General features: G+C 39.6%; 1 protein-coding gene across 10 annotated transcripts in view; it reads right to left on the reverse strand.

Moving 5' to 3' along the window:
- Window positions 1-24,664, reverse strand: part of TRPM3 (transient receptor potential cation channel subfamily M member 3) — a 410,566-nt gene that overhangs the window by 107,613 nt on the left and 278,289 nt on the right. For all 10 annotated transcript variants that reach the window (XM_061470789.1, XM_061470784.1, XM_061470783.1 and 7 more), the window contains exons 4-6: window positions 14,932-15,145; window positions 11,214-11,338; window positions 4,813-4,984 (exon numbers count right to left, since the gene is read on the reverse strand). In XM_061470789.1, the coding sequence (XP_061326773.1) occupies window positions 4,813-4,984; window positions 11,214-11,338; window positions 14,932-15,145 (511 nt within the window). The remainder of the gene's footprint in view (window positions 1-4,812; window positions 4,985-11,213; window positions 11,339-14,931; window positions 15,146-24,664) is intronic.

Raw genomic sequence — 24,664 nt, forward strand, 5'->3', positions numbered from 1 at the left:
ATATATTGTTCAAAGCTGACATTTCAAGTCACATCCACAAGAACCTTTATGGATTGCAGTTAAAACTTAACCTATCTGTCCTAGCAGTGAACTGTTTACTAGGCCAGCAGTACAGGACCCAACTGGTTTCACTCTTCTTGAAATATCAGCTGTAGGTAACGGCCTAGAAGACTCAGGAGCAACTATAGTTTCAGTAATTTTCACAGTGTGTCTAGTCTTCCTTGGTACTTTTCTTGGTTCCCTTTGGATGTGAATATGTGAATACCACATACTGTAGTCAGCGCTTCAGAAAGTTACCACAATAACATAACCAGCTTCTACTACCTCAAATTTCATATTGAGGAGCCTTTCCTTTTCATATTTTGCATATTTTTCAATATATTTGACACTATATAATCTCAGAAAATGATCCCTTGCTCACCTGTTCTAGAAAACTACAACAGCTGAAATACAGAACAGTACAAATTTTGCTAAAAAGGATAATAATTTCTGATTCTTAGTTTTACATCTGTGTCCTGATTTTTGTAGTGAATTCAATAAATCTAAAACATCCAAATATTACAGAGCTTAAATTACCTGTGTTGGTTCATTTGTACATCAATCGTATGAAACCGCATATGTTTTCCATAAACTTATCTATTGAAAGTCAAGTCCATGCGAGGAATTTATGAACCCACTTGCACTCAATCAACTGCGTATTTATCTGTGTTCAAGAACACTTCTTAAGAGCATGCTCTTTCTCAGCCCTTTCTGCGGTATATTTGTCACCAGTGCCTGATCCACCAACATCATGATGCTTTTGATGAAAAGCCCCAAGTTTCCAATCTCTAACAAAATCTGAAATGAATCAAGGTTCAAACACTTATGAGTTTTATGCATATTTCACAGAACTTAAACTTGCAGCCATCTTCCTCTCCTAAAAAGAAGTCTGTACCTACATCTTTCTAGCTATGTAGTTATGAAAACGCATCTAGGGTTGCACAGAATATGAAGGAAAAATCTGAAGCAAATGACGATGGTGCAATGGTCAGAGAAGATGCCAGTGATGACAGTTGAACGTCCCTTTGCCGTCCCAGCCCCCTTCATATATTCTCAGGCATAGGATGACAAAGGGAAGTCCACGGGTCACATGAACAGATACTGTTGACATATTACACTGTCCAAATTGCCTTCTCTACCCAATCATTCTACTTAATCAATTCCTTACTTGGAGGTAATTCCTTTCTTGTAGGCCTACCAAAACTCAACTATATCCACTAACACTATAAAGAAGAAAGATTAAATACAAGGAACAAAGGAACCAATGCCTGTGGTCTGTCTGTTTTCAAAAAGCATACTGTAGAGGCAGAGCAAACCTTCAGCACCAAACAGCACGTTTAAATTAAGAACATTGCAGATTGATAGTGAACAGTAATATTCCACATGAAATCCTACATGGTCTAGGACATAATTCTTCCAGGTGTGTACTTATCAAAAGAAGAGTAAGAATATCACAAGGTGGAGCTTCACAGCCTAAGGTAATCTTTGTAAGAAACACCAGCATACTTTGGTGCGTGGAACTGACTGAGCAATGCAGAGTGATTCTTGGGCAAAATACAGAGGTTTGTTTAGTTTTGTTTGTTACGCTATGCTATGCTACACTATGCACCACGTTCATATTCTGATTCTGCTGATAGATGATTATACATGTCCTTCTAAAGAAAAACTTAAAACATTTCTAATTAATTCACAATCTTTTTAATTCAAATTAAAAACTTTTGTAAAGGCTACACATGATCATCTCAAGTAAAAAACCAATTTCTGTCTTTGTCTTTCTCCACTGCTCCAGTAAGATTATTCATATGAAGGAAAGTAGACATTTATGATGGAAAGTAGACATTTATGATGGGAGTGATAGCAATCATATTGTAAGCTTTTTAAGTATTTGAGAATAATTCAGTTAGAACAGTTCAGTTAGTAGCAACAACTACACAGGACAAGGGGTAATGGGTTAAAACTTAAACAGGGGAAGTTTAGGTTAGATATAAGAAGGAAATTCTTTCCTGTTAGGGTGGTGAGGCACTGGAATAGGTTGCCCAGGGAGGTTGTGAATGCTCCATCCCTGGCAGTATTCAAGACCAGGCTGGACGAGGCCTTGGGTGATATGATTTAGTGTAAGGTGTCCCTGCCCACGGCAGAGGGTTTGGAACTAGATGATCTTAAGGTCCTTTCCAACCCTAACTATTCTATGATTCTATGATTCGATACCACATGAACTTAATGCAAGCAGGAGGAAAGGAAAAAGGAAAGGAAGGGAAGGGAAAGGAAGGGAAGGGAAGGGAAGGGAAGGGAAGGGAAGGGAAGGGAAGGGAAGGGAAGGGAAGGGAAAGGAAGGGAAGGGAAGGGGAAGGGGAAAGGAAGGGAAGGGGAAGGGAAAGGAAGGGAAGAGGAAGGGGAGGGAAGGGGAAAGGGAAGGGAAGGGAGGGCAAGGAAGGGCAAGGCAAGGCAAGGCAAGGGAAAAGCTTGTTCTGCATGAACTTCGAATGTTTCCTTTTGATATTGAAATAGTTTTAGAAAAGTTCATCTTACTTTCAGCATTTCTAACTACAAAATGATGCAATTCAAAACCATGAATTTGAGACATCTTGTGGCTTACTGTGAGGTTGCTGGTGTGTGTTAAAATAGTCTTCACTTGTGAAAATAAAGAAGACCTGCCTTGGACATTGAACCATCAAACTGACCTCTAGCTAAATGCACAATGGAGTTACTTTGTCCTGAGCCTGCCGACTCAGACTGAGCCACAAATACAACTGTACCCTCTGTTTCCCTGGAAAGCATTTTTTAATTCCTGAATATTTGCTGTGGACAAAATAAGAGCTATGGGAGCTGTAAAAGCTGAAAAGATAAAGTGGAATCAGAATATCAATGAAATCTATGCTCTAGTCTACACAGGGGGGCATAAGGCAAGCTTTTTATCATTATCATTTAATAGTACACTCATTCAGGAAATTAGACACTGCTGAATGACAGAGAGTGATGCCATATTAGGAACAAAACTAGCTGAGTCTTTCAGAATTATCTGGCATATCTAATGACCTGATTTAATCTTAAATTTTATAAAAGAGACTGCCACTGTCCTAATCTATTTGAAGGGAATACAGTTTTGTTTGTCTTTAATATGCGAGCACAAGATTGAAATTTTCCTTTGTGAATAGTGTGTGATCCCTAATATTCAGAAGAGAGAACTGCACTGGAGAAAGACAGCTGAAGCAAAGGAATGTAAATAAGACAAAATGACAAGCCTACCATGTAAAAGTCAGGCAGGCTTAAAAATAAGAATAAAATCTGCTTTCAGCACTATTGTCCAGGGATAGGGGGTGAAATAAGAAGTTACCAACTGTTTATTTGGTTTTCTTGCCCTCTGCTCCTTTGTTTGGTGATTACCTAAAAACTGTACCTTTTCCCAGCTCTCCAGCAAACAAAAGTCTGATGCTGTCAGTATTCTTCCCCACCCCATATGCTTACTACTGGAAAATGGGAATGACACACATACATGGTTGCACACACTCCTGTCTGGATGAAGATGCCCTTATGGCAGTGACTCTGTATAGAGAGGGTGAAGGATCTCCATTGCTCTGATAGAAAAGAGGGTAAGCAAAGGCACCTGAAAGTGACCATCTGTTTGGCTGACCCAACACGACATGTGGTAACTACTCTCATCCATATGGTCACCTTTCTATTAACTATAGGCCGACCAGGACTCAGTCACCTTCTTATAAAACAAAGGAAAACAAAATGTGGCAGACACATTCCGGATGTAACTGAACCAAGACATACAAATCTTACCAGCAACCCTGCCTCTTAACAGCTCTCTCACATAAGTATTTTGAAGAAGTGTTTTGAGACCAAAGTGGTTTTAGTTTATAAGAGAGTGAGATTTTGAAGGAAGAGGTTAAATGAAGATAGAGTGCCTCAGAGAAAAGGGAAGAGAGAAGGAAAACAGATACTGCTGGCAGGTGAGGAGAGAATGATGCAGACAGAAACCAGAAAAGAGAAATCGTTCATTTTTTTGTAGGTGTTTGCAGAGGACAGGCAAGAATTTGACCTGAATCATCAAAGTTTGAAGGTTTATCCATCAACTGCTTTCCAGCAGATAAGCCTCTTGTCCAAAACTGAATTATGCTAAATCTCTCTAAAGAAATTTATTTTTTAAAATTAAGATTTCTCCAATAAAATGTTGTGCTGTAAACTACAAAATCTCACATATTTCCTATAAATGTTCTCAAAATGATTATTATTTCTGACACGGCTTCCTACAGTTTGAGTACTTCATGTATGCCATTTTAAAATGTGAATTTTTGTTGCTGGTCAACCTAGGATTAGATCATACTATCTCAAACTGCAGGATTTTATATAACTCTACGCACTTCAACCACCTCTCATCCAATATGCAAAGTACCATAAAAAGCTCTTCCTTCCTTTTTGCCACCCTTTTTTCTACCTTTACTAATTCCACTCTTTACAAAATGTAGGGAACAGAACTGTATAATGTTTTAGGGAGTTGGGGGTAGCAAAGACCTAAGCTAAACCTGAAGAGCCTTGACAAACATTGTTTGAAACTTATTGGAAACAAAATCAGCTATTTGTGCTGTGCCCAGATTCTAAAATAAAATTTTACTATCTTTGTTGAGCACTATTTGCTTTTATTAGCTCATGCTCACCACTTTAGACAGTAGAACTACTTCCCAAAATACACAGACCTTATTGCTTATTTAAACTCATAGTGTCTTTGATATAACTGCAATAGAAGAATACAAATAGAATGTTACTCACTTGTATTTATCTTCTGAAGTGAAATGTGCTTTTCCAGCTGTCTACGAAGTTTCACCTCGGCTCCATATTTACCAGTAGTCCCATTGTCAGCCAAAATAAAATGAGAATGCATACTGTTGAGCACTGTCAACTTACTCATGGGATTGGACATCGTCTGGTATGGCCGGACCACCTGCATTTTAGAGCCAGAGGAGAAAAAAATGTAATAAAGAGAAAAGACTCTCTGTACTAAACCAATTATGAGCTGCCAGCTGACAAGATGATACAAAAGAAAAAAAAAAAAATTGCTTTAAGTACTACACTCAAGCTCGGCTGTCTTCTACGTGTAAAGTAGAAAATAACCTTAGTATTTAGACCAGTGTGGCCACATCCTGTAAACACTGGCCTTTTAGATGCAGACACTATTTAAAGGGTTTTCCATAGTAATCTGTTTCAGTACCATCGATGACCACTGTTCCAGTGTCAAGTCAGGCTAACAGTCAGTCCTCCAAAGGTCTAACTACACACACATTGTACATCCTGTCTTCCAGTAGTGTTGCCATAAATCCTCACCTCATCTGACTGAAATCTTTGATTCTTCCTTTGCAAACCCTACCATGCACAATGTCCCGTTCTAGCCCATTCAGAGCCATCAACACAGGAGGTCCTTTGCATACACATCAACAGAGGTGTCTTGGAAGCTCTTGGAGAGATGTACACGCAATATTACGCCACATTTTCAATTTCCTTGTAAAAAACTATTGGCTCATTTAAGAATGGTATAGTATAAAGGCAGTTGCTGGCATTCACAACAGCTTTAGAAAGTTTCATTCAATAGAAAATTTGCTACACTTCCTTTAATTTGTTTTCATCATGAGAAACTCTTCTACTGGCAGTACCTTGTTGCCTCTAGACAGGCAAAATAATAGCACTGCATCTCATTTGGCTGTTAGCTGTTATAGTGGGTATCCCATGACATAAGAAAGACTAACTGCATTGTTGTCGCAAAAGCACTGGTGCCATGTCGAGGGATCCTGGTTGATTATTCAAAGACATTTGCTAGAAATGCATTGTTTATGTATGGCTTGTCTTTTCAGAACGGCATAACTCCTGAGGATTTGTAAAATAAAGTCCCAGCTGAGGACCAAGAGGCAGATGGCCAACAGCAAGGCAGTGCACTCCACTGTGAGAACAGGTGATAGCCTTGGCTGAAGTTTCTTTTATCCTGTTTCTTTTGGTGCCCCATTCATAAAACATTTATTTTGCAGGCATATATAGCTTAGCAAATATCAATATGTAGCTGGAATATGTTCATTAACTAGCTTCTGAAGATACAGAAATCATGTGTCCCATGCCACAGTCAGAAAGAAAAAACAGGCTCTTTCACACACACCTAAAAAACAAAAATCAAACTAAAACAGTTACAGATTTTTTGAACTAGTACCTGCCTCATCTCTCAATAATGTAATGGGCAGAGCTCAGCATGATCTAATAGAAGAGGAATGACTTGAGTTGCTCATTCATTGTATGATTACAAGCTGCTGTGTATGCAATCCTATTGACAGCTTCTGGTTTGTGCCCAAGAGCCACAGCTCAAAACTTCGCAATGGTGACAGCTTGATCTGCAATTCTTTGGTGCTGCAGCACCAACGACTCCACACACTGACTTAGAAAAGCTGCTGCAGGGCAGACTAGAAGGCTATGCTTTGGCTCTGTGTCTGCTGTTTAGCTACAAGGTGAATCTTAAATGCTATAGATGTGAAATGAAAATACAATCATTTTCAATTGAACTGTTCACAGCATGCACAATTCAACAGCTGAAATACATTTTTTTAAATAACAAATTTCACAAACCACACTGTCAGACTGTTTTCCTGATTAAAGGATAAGCAAAATCTTCAGGAAAGCAAGAAAATACCAGGCTTTGATGCTGTTTCCTTGAGGTGAATGGCTTTTCCACAACACTCAGCAGATTTTCAATTTCTCACTCTTGCAGTTCCCATTCCTTTGTTCTTTTCAATCCCTTACAATTTACAGGTAAGTTTAAAGGTTGGGAAAACTTTGACTTTAATGTGCTCTCATCCTCCTTCTGCATTGACAAGAAGGAATAATGTCCCCTGGCATGCTTCTCTGCAGAGTTGAAAGGCAGCATTTGTGTTCAAGACAACCCCTCTAAATATAGGTTAATGAATGTGACAGCAGCCATGCTTTGAAGCAGGGAAGCTGTTGTTCAAATTAAGCCTTCTTCACAGCCTTACTGTTCTGGGGTACACCAGAGAATAGAGTAGTTCTTAGTTTAATTTAGAGGATCCTGGAAGCATGATGGTCCAAATTCCCTGTGTATGCTACAAATATGCTAGTCCTCAGCTTTGCCCCAGGCATGCTTCCTACCTTGTAGCTTGCAATGAGATAGCTGAATTTCTTTTCATCTCAGCTTTCCTTATTGTAATTATTTCCTGACCCAGCCTGCAAGGGGACACTGAAATTTTGACACTGAGAAAAGGTAAAGCAAAACAAACCTGTGAACTATTTATAATTATTTGTAATATTTTCTTTTCTTTTTTTTTTTTTTTTCCCAGCAATTTGATTTGTTTTTAAAGAATAACATCTTTCTGGAAGGAATTGAAAAGTAGCTACCAAAATCAAGTCAAAATTGGTAACAGCAAATCCAGTGACAATAATATATATGTGTACACATGTCGGCTCTTCCTATCATTGTGAAGCAGAATTCACCAAGCGTTGGATTGTTCACCCACTAATAGGGAATGTGAGGTGAGATTAGACTGTCGTGAGAAAGGTTAGTTTTACCCCACTGATGCTCTGTTGCTGCAATAGTAATCCTGCTCAGTACAAGAGGAACCGCAATTTCAGACCCCTGGTGCGTGCGCTTGGCTGAGGAGCCACTGGCGCGAGGCTGCCATCCGCGGGCTTATGACTGAACGCCTCTAAGAACCCGCCTAGACACTTGTTGTGCTATTGCATCATTGGTTGCTTGTGATTGACCCAGGAGATGACAGTCTTGTTCATAATGCGTGGGTGAAGGTCTTCCCGAATTCGTTAGCAAAGACAGGCCTTCCTCACAGGAGAAGGAAAACTCCTATCTTCACACCCGGGCTGATGGAGCTCATCTAGCCTTGTATGGTCTTCCATTAAAGAGAAGGTCACTCTTACAAAACCTACGACCTGTGGACTTCACTGTCACCGTCCTAGCTAGCTAGGCCGTGGCAGTTAAACCTCAGGTGTAAAGGGTAGGGCCAGTTCTGTGCAAGCTGCGCTCCACCTAAAAAATCCACTCACTCTCACTTGTCTGTATGGACGGGACAGGGCCGAAATGGTAGGGGACAAGGTGCATGGGTAGCTGCAGATCCAACCTTGCATGCGGGCAGACCAGCACATGGGTAGCTCGAGATCGCTCAGGAGATGACAGTCCTGATTGGATACTCCCTGATTGCCTAAGCGCCCTTTTTTCCAACCAGATTTGTATATCCCATTTGCCCTTGGTCATCGTGCTTGTAGTAAGCGTGGTTAAAGCCCTTCCCAAATCTTTGCTCGTGAAGCCAAGCCATCAATATAATATTATATTATATATAAGTAATATATACTTAGTGATTACTTGAGGACTAAACAGACCCTGAAAAGAAAGATGTGCATGCTATAAAGACACCCAAAGTGCACTCTTTTAAAGGGAAGAATGGCTGTGTATGTTGGAAGAAACTTGTTTATAATCCAAGTTTTCTACAAGACTGAGCGAGCTATCTTACTTTCTCAGTTCTTCTATCAGAAAATTGGAAGTAAGGTAACTAACTACCTTTCCCTTGTGTGCTTTGTTTTTAAATTAGAATCTAAGTGTGTTGAGAGAAGCACTATTTTCTGCTATATTGCTTTTACAGTAGAGGAGTAAGATGGGTCTCTTTAGGGATCTTTAACCATCATAATATAACAAATGGCAGACAACAGTAATATTTTGCTTAGCTCAGCCAATTCTCTTTATGGCTCTGAGGAAAGCCCTTAGGATTCCCGAGGCCTGACTGATTCAGATGGACTGGGAAATGTAATAAAACTCCTCAGCTATGACTTCAAAATCTATACAGGCAAGACAAGGGCCGGTGCATTAGCAGAAGCACAGCTCTGCTGAGCATGCCTGACTTGCCACGAGGTGCAAGGAGGCAACATGCACTGGGTCATGTGAAACAGCGATAACTCCCCCCTCTTTTTCTCCCTCCCCAAATCCCACGACTAAGACAATTTTCTGTATATGCCTGATGCTGGAAGAGTTTGTTTTGACAACTCTTCACTTTTGATCATAACTTAACTAGACGTAGTGCATATAGGCATAAAGCCACACTGATGCTGGAGTTTGACAAGCCTTTTACTATTGGTTGACTTTTCCCCCCACCCTGCATAATCCTTTGTGGTCTTTGTTTCTTGCTTAATGATGATTCATTTTACATGCTTTGGTACTATTTATATTTCCCCTTCTTGGTTCATTTCACAGCATTGACCTCTAATGAGCCAGTCAATACAGTACACTTTGATTTTTAAAAAGCTTTCAAAAAGCTTCCTCACCAAATGTTTCTGAAGAAAATGCACACACAGGATAAGAGGGAAAGTCTTTTGAGGTATTAGTATCTGGGAAAAACTGAGGGGAAGGGAGAGAAAACATTAAGGAGGAAAAAATTAATTTTTGCAAAGACTGTTACTATGAAGATTTACTCACACAAGTAGTCTACCTCAAGCTGCATCACGTTCTGTTCAACAGAGTTGTAAGAGGTTCCACGTTAAGAAGAGTGTGAAAAGCTATGGACTATGAAGAGTTAAAAAAAGTCTTCATAAAGCAGCCTGAGTAGGCTATAAAATGGAAGTTGAAATTTAATATTGGTAAGCATAAAGCAGTATCATTATTATGTGCATTAAAGATGAATAAAACCAGAACTGCTTCAGCATTACATCATGCTATTGATCAATCATTTTATGAAAATAATTGGGGCCAGGAGGCTTGGTAGAAAAACTTCAATTTTGTCTATCACAGATACATTTCAGAACTATTTAGAGATGAACCTGTAATTGTAATCCTACTGATATAATTGTGGCTGCCTTAATGAAGACTATCCAAATTTGTTTTCTTTATGCATTTTTAAACTTTTGCCACTTTCTGTTTGATGATCAAGTTTGCCTTCAACTTCTTGGCTTCCTGTTAAATTGGAAGGATATTTAAAGGAAAAAGTGTCTTAATGTAACAAGAAACTGGGGGGGGGTGGGGGGGGTGGGGGTGTTCCATTTGGATGGAACAGCTGAGAAACTGTTTTCTTAATTAATTTCTTTCTGTAAGAGAGCTCCTTTAACAGGTGGTGACTAGCTGTGAACAGAGGCTGCTAGTTTTTGAACACGTGGAACTAACTAATGGAGAAATTAAAAAGTCCCAAAATTCACAACTAATTTGATGTACTTTCTTGTCTTCTTTCTTCCTACAAAGCTTCCAGAACTCTATGCACAGTCAGTAAAGACTGCTTATTTGAAATTGATGTGTACATTATACTTAGGTAACAAGACACACCTCGTCTTTGCAGTTAGCTATTTCTGCTGGTCATTTCTTTGCACTGCATCTTAGATGAGTTTATTAGTGACTCAGAATTGCTGCTGCAAAGTCCTGTCTGTATATATTGGTAATCCTATTATACAAGCACTGGTGGTATTAAAAGTAGAAAACCCCATGGTAATACAATTCCCTCTAATGGCTGTACTTTAACAGTGAATTGCAGTGAATTCCAGTTGGATCAATTTCTTCATACTCATTGTAATTCCTTCTGACATAACTGATAATTGAATGTTCTTCCCCACCTGAGCTTGCTAATGGATCCAGAGAAGAATATTGTAGTGTAATGTAGACAAGAAAAACGTTCATTATGCAGAATGAAGCCTATGCCTCTTTTCCACTCAAGTTATCCCACTGGTTCTCAGGAAGATTGTTTGTGAATGAACTAGAGGTGAGGGTTAAAAAACAGGGTTCATAGAAGCTTTAGGTAACATATAACCAGCATAAGTAAACTGCATATGTACTTAAAATAGGAGAGGTTAATCTTTCTGAGTGATCATATAGGTTTAAAAAAGAACACATTATGGTACTGTTTCAAAATGAATCAGACTTTAAGCTTTGCAATCAGTGTTTTCTTAGGCACTTTTCAGGGTCATAGCGTTCTAAGAAGGAAACTTCAATGTATTTTCAATGAACTTTTTAACAAACTTTCTTTATAATTTAGTTTTAATGACTGTACATTGTGGGATTTTTTACTGTTCCTGTGTCAAAATGGATATCAACCATAATGGAAAGCCTGTATATGTACTGATTTTTTGCTGCAGATGTAATTCTATGTGAGGGACGGAGAGGAGAGGAAAAACAGCTGGAAGACTTATATAGGGCTTACATCTTTGCCAATCAGATCCTCTTGATTTTCCACAATCCCCCAGGGAGCGATACCAATGGTGCAGATCTTCCCTCTAGATTTTGAGGCATGATCTTTCAGTGCATCTCCGACATGCCGAATGACTCCTGGGGAAGAAACAGCATAGAGCAAAAATCCATAATTATGACCTTTTTGTTCATTATGGTATGGATTTAGTACAGAATTCTTTTTTAGGAAACACCCGTGCATACACTTACAATTAAGGAAAGCCATGAATATACTCCTGTTGATTATTATTACTGTAACATTGTAAGTCTATTTTACCTAATCTAAAAAATATTAAATGAAGTAGAAAGAAAAAATTACACAGCTCTAGGGACAGGAATAGAAATGTTGACAGCTGACTGTAACTTGTTTATCTGCACTTGTCTTCACAAGTATATATGCACATGTAAGCATTTGCATCCTTCCCTAACACAGAAAGAAGCACAAGAATTACACCCTCCATCCATCCTGCAAAAAAGAAAAAAAAAAAAGTATGGCACATAAATGTTCCCTTCTGTCTGACTAAGGGATGTAAATGTGAAAACATCATTACACTACCCTGTGGTGAGCTAGTCTACCATTCTTTCCAAACAAAGTCACCTGACATAGCTTCCAGCAGGGTATTAGAAGCCGCCTGAGGATCAGCGAGAAAACAAAAATTAGCACAGAAAGAATGACTGTGCCAGCTCTTTTCCAAGTGCTTTCTGAGAATGCTTCTTGTATGCTTTAGGACAGCTTTGTCACTGTTTCAGTGGCATCTCTTTGCAGCAGACAAGTGTCATTCCCCTTTCTTTTTCATAAAATACTTTTTTTAGCTGTGTATCAATAACTATTTTTGTGATGTGGCTGCACTGAAACAAAACTGTGGATTGGCTGTGGATGTTATCTGTAACTCAGTTCTGTGTTTGCTTCTTGTTCGAAGTCCACACTTTCAAGATGACTAGATTGGACTTAACAACAGTCACACAATAGGTGTGTTTTCAGCTGTAGTTTTTCTGCACTGTAAATGAACCATGTAAGAAAACACAACTTACTCTTTAAGTCCAGGAGTCTAATTTCCTTCTTGTGGTGGAAAAGTAAGAAAAAAAACCCAACCAAACCTGTACCTGTAATCGAGTATGAATTAATCTACGATCCAGAAACCCAAAGGATTCAAAACAGGAAATCTCTCTTGACTATGAAAACATTCTGCAGCTTAGAATCATCAGCTTTCTGCCTGACATGAATATTCAGAACAATTTGTTTAAGTTACTGAACAGTCATGTATGCACCATTCCTATCAGATCACTGATTCTCAGTCCAACAGCAGTATTTCAGAATTTTTCAATTATACTTTTCCGTAACAGAAATCTGATTTAAAAATCCATCATCAACAAAAAAGCCTGTACTCAGAACGTTCCAATTTGTGTGATTTCACATAGAGATAAAACACTTAATTTTCACCTACACAGTTTGAAAACCTAGCCCCAGAGCAATAAACTGCTGTCCTCCAGAAATCAAAACCAGAAATGAAGTATCACTGGTGATGCAGAACTGCTTCTAGAACTTCATGTTTTTAAAATGACACTCAGCAACTTGAGCTTTATTGTTTTATTTAGGTAATTTTTGATTACAGGGAAAAAAATCCTTTTCAGCTGTAAATATGTGTACTTCCCTGGTTCATTTGTATTGTTTCGTCATTTGCAACTATGATGATATAAGAAATGGTATGAAGCAGATGTGCATTTGCCAAATGCATGTTACAGTCAGCCCTTGTTTAGAAGATTTCTGTAGTCTGACTTCCACAGTTCCTATGGTAATCCACTGCAATAAGCATACATTATCTACAGTTTTCTAATCTGCTTTTAACTTAGAATTTATATCTGCCATCTTCAGTACACTACTATGTCAACTAACATAACTATTAACATCACAGTATACAGGTCAACATTTAACCTGACTTTCTTGCTTGTTCTGCAGAGATGTGGGGGATATTCTACATATGTGACACTCCAGAAGCTATGCCTTTTTTCTGCTATTTATACTGGTACTGTGATAAAACTGAATATAGTTTTGTCATGGTTTAAGCCCAGCCGGTAAATCAAAACCACACAGCCATTCACTCACTTCCCCCTTTTTCCCCCCTGCTCCCAGGAGGATGGGGACGAGAATCAAAAGAATGTCATTCCCACAGGTTGAGATAAAAACAGTCCAATAACTAAAGTATAATACAAAACTACTACTACTACCATCAATAATAATAATGATAAGAGAAAAAACAAGGGGAGAGAATATAAAACTAAAAAGGGAAAAATACCCACAATAAACATAAATGATGCACAATACAGTTGCTCAACACCTGCTGCCTGATATCCAGCCTGACCCAAGAGTGATCTGGGCCTTCCTGGTAACCCACCCGGTTTATATACTGGGCATGATGTGCTGTGGTATGGAATACCCCTTTCACTAGTTTGGGTCTGGTGTCCTGTCTCTGCTTCCTTCCAGCTTCTTGTGCCCCTCCTCACCGGCAGCATGTGAGAGACTCAAAAGTCCTTGACCAGCGTGAGAGCTACTTAGCAACAGCTAAAACATCAGTGTGTTATCAGCGTTGTTCCCAGACTAAAGTCAAAACACAGCACTGCACCAGCTACTAGGAAGGAGAAAAATAACTGTTACAGCTGAACCAGGACAAGTGTTAAATTTGATGTGCTTTGGAAACTAAAAAGCCCAAGACTCCTATTAAGCATTCATATTCAAATATGTAGGACCTGCCTAAAATGCACTAAATATAATGTCTGATAGAGTGATTACAATATTTTCCATAGACAACAAGAAGATACAGTCTGTGCGATTAGTAAATTAATAAATTATAGCTTTGTTACTGCAGCAAATGAGAATAACGTAAGAATCTACTAATACCTGTCCCAGCTCAAAACTTTTTGCATTTATCTCTAGCAGAACTGTTTGACTTTCTCCTGAATCTGTCCTTCTTTCTGCCTCTTCCAGGGAGGGTAAATGGGAAGCCACTGCTCAACCTTTTCTATCTGGGGAACCATATTTTGCAACTTATTCCCAAAACCTTCATGCTTTCTCCCAGCAGAGCTGGGCCAGCTGCTATCTTGGGTCACTAGGACACCCACCTAGGATGTTACAGATGTTCTTTGAGTACAAATGGTGAAGTTATTGTTCCTGCTGCAGGGGCAATAGAAAAAAAAAATAAAATAGGTCAAGCTGTCTACAAGAAAGGGAAAAAAAAAAAAAAAGTGATACTTCACAATAAAGTTTTCTACCACATCCACAACACAGAATCTTTCTTCTTTTCATGTTTCAGATCATCTTATAAGGTAAAATAGAGGTCTTTTCTGGATGAGTGTTTTTTCCATTTTATGTAATAAGAGTTCGACTTCAGTTTCTCATTAGTAGTTCCTCCCTGTAGCTTACTGTTGCAAAGTCTTCACTGGCAATATACTAATATAATTGCCTTACGGGAGGCTTTACTTTCAACTCTCCAGTGTGTTTTTCATGCTTTAGCAAACCTTTTATTCTCTGGCAGTTCTCAGGCTAGTATGAACTTGACATTTTTCTTGTTTGCACATAGTACAGCCAACACTAATACAATAAAATACAGAATGGCTTCTTAATCTCATCAGTCCTGATTTTTTTCTGTGACGAACTCCTAGAAGCCACACTGCTTTCATTTCAATGTTGCTGTTACCTGTGTTTACTCCTCCAGTGAATATCCACGCTCCGGTTGTCATAGCAGCCTTAATGAGGCCTTTTCCAAAGACTTGCTTGAGTTTTGGCTGAAGTTCAAAATTCTGAAGGCCCCCATGCACAGAGATGAGAAGTTTAGGGAGCTCAAGCTGCCACTCTTTGGTCATCAGATGCAGAAGAAGGTCAGGCTTTGTGTCAAAAGACACACGTACATACTGCAGGAATAAGGGCAGTAGTGAAAGAGAAAGAAAGAAAGAATGGTTATACACATGATGTATGCAAATGGATCACTGAAAACAGGCAGCCTTTATGACAGAAGCACTAAGTAATTGCTAACTTCATGATTTTTCAACAGTTATGAAAGTAGGCAACTAGGAATCATGGAATACCTGCAATTCATATGCTGGACAGTTTTTCTTTATTTAGTCATTGACTGTTTCAATATGCTTAGCAATGCTTGAAAGATGTCTTTAACTTACTGATCCAAAAGCTGGAGCAAAATTTAAGTGATTGACCAAAGATGACCTAGGTAGTCAAGAGTCACAACTGTGTATTCACTTGTATCTTATTTTCAAATTGACAAGTCTGTTGTGGTTTAAACCCAGTCAGGTAATTCGTTCGCTCACTTCCCCCCCCCCCCGCTCTTGGAGGGATGGAGAGGAGAATTGAAAAGAATGCAACTCCCACAGGTTGAGATAAGAACAGTTTAGTAACTAAGGTATAACACAAATCACTACTGCTACCACCAATGATAATAATGATAAAGGAAATAACAAGGGAAGAGAATACAACACCTCAGCACCAGCTGACCGATAACTCGCCCCCCAAGCCCGACCAAGCTCCGACCGATACCTCCTCCAACCCTGCAGTCTCCCAGCCCTTCCGGCTAACTCCCAGTTACATCCTGGGCATGACATGCTGTGGTATGGAATACCTCTTTGGTCAGTTTGGGTCAGGTGTCCTGTCTCTGCTTCCTCCTGGCTTCCCCTCCCCCCTGGCAGAGCATGAGGCTCACAAAGTCCTTGGCCAAACCAAAACATCCTTGTTATCAGCTCTGTTCCCGAGCTGAAATTCAAAACACTGCACTGCACCAGCTACCAAGAAGGGGAAAAATGACTGCTACTGCTGAACCCAGGACATTATCCACCCCTTATTCCATACCATTCACGTCATGCTCAGATCCCACATTTTCAATATACCATCACTCTTATCTCAGTGCACTCTTATCTTAATGCATGGACCAGTCCCTATAAAGCTGCTGAGTCCATCTGGTCCATGATGTCAGGCTCCATCTCTTGTAACAGTCTTCCAGAGCAGGAGAGACTGTGTGCAGTGTTCACACTTGTGAATAACCTGGGCAATAGTGTCCATTGCTAAGTCCACCCCTCGATCATGAGTCCATCTGTATGTTGCATCTCTGCTCTGATGGCCTGAAGTGCCATGGGCCCACCAGGCTTAAAATAATTCACTGTCCCCTTAAGCAGTTTCTGCAGCTTGTTGCTGGGGACTCCATACAGCTGCCTTCCATCTCCGACGCTTCCAAAGCACTGGAGGGGCCCAGTGGACTAGATACTTGCCCATACTGTCCCACACACCCTGCCACTCATGACTCTCCAGCCTTGGGGAAAATCTCTTGGTCCCCCTATATCGTCGTCTAACCCCAGACAAGACCCAAACCTGACTCTGCTTAACTTTTGAGATCAGACAAAATGGTTGTGGGTAGAACACAGTCTGTGTGTGTGCCAACATGCTGATCCCCATCACAATCAGCAGGCAGGTCCCAAGGATACCCAAAGGCCATTCAAAACCTCCAGAACTCTCAAACGATGCTGCTGTACTTGTCACTGGGGCTGGTGTAGCTGCTGTGCTTGCCGGCTCTCCCACCACCAGCTTCTCTTTTCCTGAGTCCAGCTCTTCCTCCTCTGCCTTGCTGGGAAATGCTGCGTTGTCTCCTGCATCCTCCTGGGGCTCGGCAGGCGGCTTCCGGGAAATGCTCTCGGCCGTCGCGCGGCTCGGCTCCGCCGCGGGGCTCGGCTCCTCCGCCGCCTTCTCCCGCTGCTCGGCAGCCGCTTCCTTCCTCTCCTCGACCGCCCCGACCTCCTCCACCGGCAGCCGTCCCCTCGCGGCCTCCGGCCCCGCTCCCGCCGCCGCTTGGTCCCCGGGGCCGCTCTCCCGGGCCGCTTCAGCAGCCGCCGGCTCCCGGGGCCGCTCCCCCTCGGCTCCCCGCAGCCTCACGAAGATGGAGAGTAGGGTGAGGGCCAGGACGGTGAAGAGCAGCCGGACGGCCAGGTACAAGTCCACGGCCACGTCCGTCCCACCCTGCTGCTGGAGCCCGCCCGTATTAGAAGTCATTGCCATAAAGCACAGTGAGACAAGAACCTTAGCCCAGGCCCCACACTTGATGAACACTAACACAGCAAATACCGGCTCTACGTAAGTTACAACATTCTGAAGCTGTGAGATCAAGAGAAACAACTCTGAGAGCCAATAAATCGTCATTGTGATGAGTGACTATTAATCCGGTCAGATCTGTCGTTATCTCAACCCTTCGTGCCCCATGTTGGGCGCCAAAAAGAAACTGTTGTGGTTTAAACCCAGTCAGGTAATTCGTTCACTCACTTTCCCCCCCCCCCCGCTCTTGGAGGGATGGAGAGGAGAATTGAAAAGAATGCAACTCCCACAGGTTGAGATAAGAACAGTTTAGTAACTAAGGTATAACACAAATCACTACTGCTACCACCAATGATAATAATGATAAAGGAAATAACAAGGGAAGAGAATACAACACCTCAGCACCAGCCGACCGATAACTCGCCCCCCAAGCCCGACCAAGCTCCGACCGATACCTCCTCCAACCCTGCAGTCTCCCAGCCCTTCCGGCTCACTCCCAGTTACATCCTGGGCATGACGTGCTGTGGTATGGAATACCTCTTTGGTCAGTTTGGGTCAGGTGTCCTGTCTCTGCTTCCTCCTGGCTTCCCCTCCCCCCTGGCAGAGCATGAGGCTCACAAAGTCCTTGGCCAAACCAAAACATCCTTGTTATCAGCTCTGTTCCCGAGCTGAAAGTCAAAACACAGCACTACACCAGCTACCAAGAAGGGGAAAAATGACTGCTACTGCTGAACCCAGGACACAAGTCAAACTCTCCAAAGGTAGGAAACAGCAGGAAAAAACCTGGTTGTTCAAGCACAGGTAAATTTAAACTGAGCAAGACTTCTGAACAGGTACTTGTCAGATGAATGACATAAGAGTGATTTGTATAGATTCATGAATCTGCCTAACAAGGTATAGGACCAGAAAGTGCTATGGAACACATTTACACATTTGCAGCTCTTGGCTTTATTCTGTACATCTGTAGCATTTTCTCCAAGGTAGATCACGCCCATCTGTGTGATCTCAAGGATAACAATCGTCTTCAAAATTGCTACAACATTAGCATGTCACATACACCTGTCTTCCTGACAAGCCTATCTGGGCTCTTTCTCCTGCTCTTTCTGTTGCTGACGTATGGTTTCACAAAGCCCGTGACAGATGATTTTTTTTTTTTTATTTTAGTTACATAGCAGATATGGGCCATAAGAGGATAAAATTCTCTCTATAGATGTTAAGATCTGGAAGGACCCTTTTAATTGAACAAAATAGGTTACAGAAAGCCACTCGTCTGTCAAGCTTCTGATTGAACCAATGCATATAGGGTTACTTCAGCAGTCCTTCCCTTGATGGGTTGTGAGCACAGCCACCAGGCAGATAACACAGGCATCTTTGCTTTCAGCCAGAGAAATCCCTAGTTCCAGCTTATTTATTGTAACATGCCAGGTAGTTTAATATCCATGTATATTATGTAATCATTTTGTCCCTCTTTAACACCATCAGTATTTATTTCTTGCCAAGCGATTGTTATCTTTTAGTAAATCATATGACAGTAAAGTGGGCTCCTTTCTAGTTGAGTGAGAAATAAGGACCTGACTTTTCCAGAATTCCTGATAGGTTTCTTCCCAAGAATGGGCTGTTGCACTGTTAATAGGTGTTCTTAACATTTCTGGAAGCAGAAGCCTGTTTGGGCAAACAGTCACAGAGAAGCAAGGGGGGGCACAGCCAGACTGCAAGCTGAGCAAGAACTTGGAAATGCATATTCAATCCAGTGAATCAGTAATGTCCTCCGCAGCACCAAGGCAGCTTTATAACAGCTAATGGACAAAGAACATACAATATTCAGGTCTGGCAAGACCATACTGTAATCTTGAGCTTCTATACACATGAACTGCATCCTCAATAGTTATCCATTCAATTTTCTGTGTGGAAGTTGAGAAAAACCTCGCATGGCACCTGATCCCACTGACTAGATGGTGAAGCTAACAATTTTGGTTATGATTGGATGGCTGTCACAGTTTTAACACATTAGTGGAGTTGTCCGGAGACTGATTCTTACTCCTTTTGCCCTGACCTTAGGAAGATCTGAGGTTGCAAAGGGCCATCCCTTTAGGGGGCCTACATGAAAACTTTGCTGGTCAAACTGTGTGGATTACATTTTGGGACCACAGGTAATTTACTCTGTTTCACGGTAAAGACTGACTGGGAATTTTAAGAAGATAATTACAGTAAAATCATATTAATAGTGGCCATACAAATTTGATGAAAATCAGAGGCTACTGCAGAGTAGCAGACTACTGCATCATCCACGATGGTATTAAGATGAAGGCACAAATGGCATCAGATGTGTAGTATCTAATCCAGACAGTGTGTTTTTTTTATTCATTAACACTGTTTTACAACCCAGAACGTGTGACTTCCCTGACCCTACCTTCTTAAGCCCATGTATTAATTTTATTATCTACTAAGATGTCTGGATTTCAATAACTAAAATCTATATAGTGAATCACAAAGTTAGAACTATTTACTTACATTTATTTGAAATGTAGCCAATTTTAATTGCAAACAACTACTTGTTCTTTATACTGCAGGCAATCCCCCTCTATGCTTATAAGAATTAATTTTACTTCATAAAGAGTAAATTTAAGCAAAAATAAATCTGAGAGTTCTTTTCATGGAAATTAAAATTTAAATCATCATGGGTAAACTTTACTGTTTCAGAAGGGCAATGGCATCAAATGTGATTTTCCTCCTGTGCATAAACCTCAATTTTTATGACGGTCTACTCCATTTTTTTGCTCTTACACAGTCTATTTTCAGTTTGGTACACTTGGGGTGACTCTTGCTGTTAATATGTTAACTAGTAAGTACAAAATAATTCTTTTGTCATCCCTTTCAAAGTATGCATTAAATTAAAAAGAATCACTTCTAACACTGGTTTTATCCATATTAAAAATCAATTTTTTCAATCTTGTGGCAGAATATCTGGCCTTTTCATTTTTTTTTGTTTAGAATATTAATGAGTATTTCTGCAGTACCTGATTTTTTTTACTACAGCCTCCAGAGGCAGATTTAATACGTAAATGTAAATTTCAGCTAAACAACAGCTCTGGTATCCTGAAATTCCATGTCAGGTGTATTTGCCAGCTGCAGACATGATCAGTTCTAATGACAAATGATTCAATCCCTTTTTTATGGGAGTGGTACATGGCTAGGATGCAAGACTTTTGTTGTTATATGTCAGCAGAGCAGGGCAAGATAGGAAGCAAAAATACTGTTTTAACCACAAAACTTACAGACTGACCTGACACATCAGGATAATGCTCTGAAATGATAAATCATCATGTTCAAGCTGTCATGCCTGTTTGATCCCTAAACAGAAGTAGTCAGCAAGGGCACCATTGGATGCCAATAGTTGTTTTATATTTTTCACTGGTTTTCTAAAACATAACTGTTTCCATCACCAACCAAATAGCCAGATGCTTGCAAGCTGGACTCCAGTGCCCTAGGGAAAAGTCAAAGTTCCTGAGCTGTGTAAAGAGAATGTACTCTGTTACTCAGGTACAGATGTCTCATTAAAGTACATGATGAGTGACTGCAGATGATGGTATCAGTGAATAAAATTGAAAAGATTCAGAATTTTACGGTATTTCTTCAAAGAAAATATCTTCAGGGAACATTTTGTGATCTGCACTCTAAGGTTGCTCTTTTGTTTCATTCTGAAGCATGCAGGTGCTGGGTGGTTATTTCACCTACCTTAATTAAGTTTCCATCACTGCAGACTCTTCTTCAAGTTAAAGAATGATTCCCTTAAAAGTATGACCTTTGCATAAAAAATAACCCTGATGTAATTCTCACAGAACTCAACAGAAAAACTGTCATCTAGACTGAAACGGGACTGGTTCCTTTCCCCTTTTTCTCCAATGCCATCTTTAAAATTCCTTAAATGTTCTTTAAGCGTTAATTTACTATGAGAAAAACAGTATTTGCTGCCTTTTTCATGGTTCGTACAAGTTACAGGATTGTCTTTTTTTTTATTTCAAAAGCACTGATAGCTTTTAAGCTCCTTTTTACAGTTTTGATAATAATGACTTCTTTTTAAAGCAGAAATATACCTTTTTATATGGCTGATTTCTAAATATCCTTAATAAATCATAAAGTTATGATGATCTGAATATTAGAAAGTCTAAGAAACTTTTAATGTACAATGGAATTCTACTGATGTTCATTCATGTTTCATGTACCATAAGAAAGCTTAGGCATCTGACACTGAATTTAATTTCTTCTACAGCTGCAAATGCAAACAGAAAAAATGTTAAATGTTTCTGAAACATTAATGGAATGAGCCTCTTTTAAAGAAAATAAGAGCTTGTTAGAGATCTAAAATCACGTGTTGTTGCTGGATCATTTGTGGTTAGATGAAGACTGAAAGACCCCTTAGTAAACCCATCTTGTTTACCAGTGTTATCTAATATTGGCTACACAGTTCTATATAACCTGCTGCATTCTCAGCTATTCACATTATTGATTTAAGTAGCTTAGTGATGCCCCAGTGAAGATACTTTAACTACTTTAACAAGTGGTATTAGCAAAACTCATGCTGTTTGACAACTTTTGTTTTATGTGGCTGTGGGAAGGAAATTAATAGCACAGTCAGTTCTATTGGCAATATGTAAACGTGCATTGTCTTTTCTGTTTTGTTCCAAATCCACATGTTCTATTATAATTTCAGTATGATTTTCATTTTCACAGCAAAAATACCATTGTTAACTGTCTGGTGGCAACTGATATAATATTATATCACTGCACTTGTAGCTTGCAAACATACATGCAAAGTATACGTATTATCAAATTTGTACGTGTATTATTAAAATCAAATTCTGTTACTTCCAATGGAAGAAACAATTATCTGTCAGTCACACTAATTTTATTAACTACCAGTTTTCCAATTATAAATCTGAGTTTTTCATTAATAAATCCCACCTAATACCTTATAATCTGATTCAGAAATAATTGCCAATTTTGCTGTAAGCACAGACCAAGATAATAGTACTCAGTTCTGTTTCCCTTGCTTAATAATTTTCAGGTGTGGGCATCCAATTCAGTAAATAAATAAAGGAACAGGTGGCAAATTTTATGCCAAATTCTTCCCCTGTGGATTTTCTTGATGTAGGTCAGCTTACAAGATTTTGCTCCTTTTAGAGTTATTTCATTACCTAGTAGGCACAATATTAACCTACCATGATTGTCAGCAAAAATCAGCTCCTATGCTATAGTGATATTTGATTTCCAATTGTAAGAAAATAACCAAGTAGCATACTTTTAGAGAATACACATGTCCATGTATCATGCTTCCTTGCTTCTCTGCTTTTGAGTTTGAAAATATACTGCCTGAACAAGAATATTCCCAAGATTTATTATGTACTTGTTCCTTTTTCCAAGCCTTAATTTTTAAGATAATTTAAAAGCTCATTTTTCCCTTCTCTGCTGGCAAAGTTGGTTGGTTGCTTTGACTGAGAAAAATATTGCCTTTCACAGGAAGATTTTGATTTGGCAAGTTGTATTTATTGTGGGAAAGACCTTGTACCCAGTAAATTCAGAGATAGGAGATTCATTCTTTCGACTGATAAAACTGCAACAAATAGTTAGGCAGCTCTTTTGACTATAATCTACCCTAAAATAATGTTTTGAGCTGGAAATATGACCATAAAAACACCTTCATACTGTTTTCAGTAACAAACACACCATATTATAAAAAGCTATTTTGTTTCCATTTAAAAGAAAAGCACAATTACTAGTTATGCAAAACTCCTTATTTGTGTTTTTGTCAAATGAGAGATACTTTTCTCATTGGTAGTGTCCAAGACAGGACACCAATTAAAAAGAAATTTAGTGAATTGTTTAATTTGAAGCACTTTTCCGACCCGAGGGATGACTGAATTTCTGGAGCTTTTATAGGCTTATTTAATTAATTTAATTAATTTAATTATTTAATTAATGAAGAATTTGGTTGTTCTCATTTTTCAGGTGGAATTTGACAACTAAGAACAGATGGCAGAAGCAACTATCTTCCTGATTCTAGTACTATCAAAATAAACTCACGGGTTTTCCAGCAATAAATGTTTTGTCCGTACTGATCTCTAAGTCTCAGATTTTTAACCATTTTTTCTTTTCTGTTTTTCTAAATTCTCCATGGTTTCATTCCTGACTGCACTCTGTGACAAGATTTTTCTTTCTTTCATGTTGACTTCCAGTTTCATCTTCACAGTTTCACCCCAAGTATTTTTTTTTTTTTTTGAGCACACAGCATATACCTTGTTCTCTTATGCCACTGTGCTAGGACACCAAAATCCCAACAAAGAACAGAAATCCTCTACAGAAGTTGGCATCAACAGCTTTCCTAAACCCTTCATCATTTCTTGGCTGCCCAAGACTACTTTAGTCTGGGGAGAGCCGTTTATTGGTTTATAATGATCTTCAACATGACTCAAAAAGCTCTAGCGATTACTCTTTTTCATAAAGACAGATTTAATGCAAAGTATCCATATATGATTAATAGCATGATGGCTACTACATCTCTGAATATTACTCAGTTTTGGTGAAATCATTCTGTTTTGTTCCCACTCCTTGTGAAGATACCAACAAGGAGTGGGAACGGTTTGGTTCATTTTAGTGCTGAGGGAGGTGTCAATTTATTCACACTAAGCAAATGTTATTTACTGCATTAGAGTCTCTCTCTAGCAATGGCTTTGCAGATTTTTAGATGAGTGGTTAGCAACAGAACATAAGGTGCCTGTGATACTCTCAGAGAAATGACCTAATTTTCTATCTATTTCTTGGTACAAAAGTTTTTTCTGGTTTCTATCAAAACAAGCCTTCCATCTGGGTGAGAAGAACTGCCCATTTAAGTAATCATTCCATCTCCAGCACATATGCATGTATCCAGGGAAAAATATTTGGCTCTTGCTAGCACAGTACGTGAGTTTTGTATTATCTGTAATCCATCTATTACCATGAGAGATCTGAGAGACCCCTTGGGAAGGATTCAGGCAAAGAAGATGGTACTGGGTTGCTGGGCAGGTTATTCTGTGCAGCACACAGAGGGTCTGTTTCTGCCCTTACTGCTGTCCAAAGCAGTAGCTTGGCCACAGTCTACTAAGTATGCACGCATTCATTCCCTAAGTCCCAGGTTCTGCAGTTTAGACAAAGCCAGAGAGATTCGTCCTTTCATGTAATGACACATAGAAGAAATACATGCATGGGTTAGTGTGGGTGCTGGAAACATCTCTCCACCTTAGTGCAGCAATGCCTTCAGATTAATATATTTTGGTATAGCTCCACAGCATAATATTATGATTAAGTGG

The sequence above is a fragment of the Pezoporus flaviventris genome, unplaced genomic scaffold (genome assembly GCF_033815535.1).
Source record: "Pezoporus flaviventris isolate CSIRO_AGI_PZ_B2104156 unplaced genomic scaffold, CSIRO_AGI_Pfla_v1 ptg000064l, whole genome shotgun sequence".
NCBI classification, from domain to species: domain Eukaryota; kingdom Metazoa; phylum Chordata; class Aves; order Psittaciformes; family Psittacidae; genus Pezoporus; species Pezoporus flaviventris.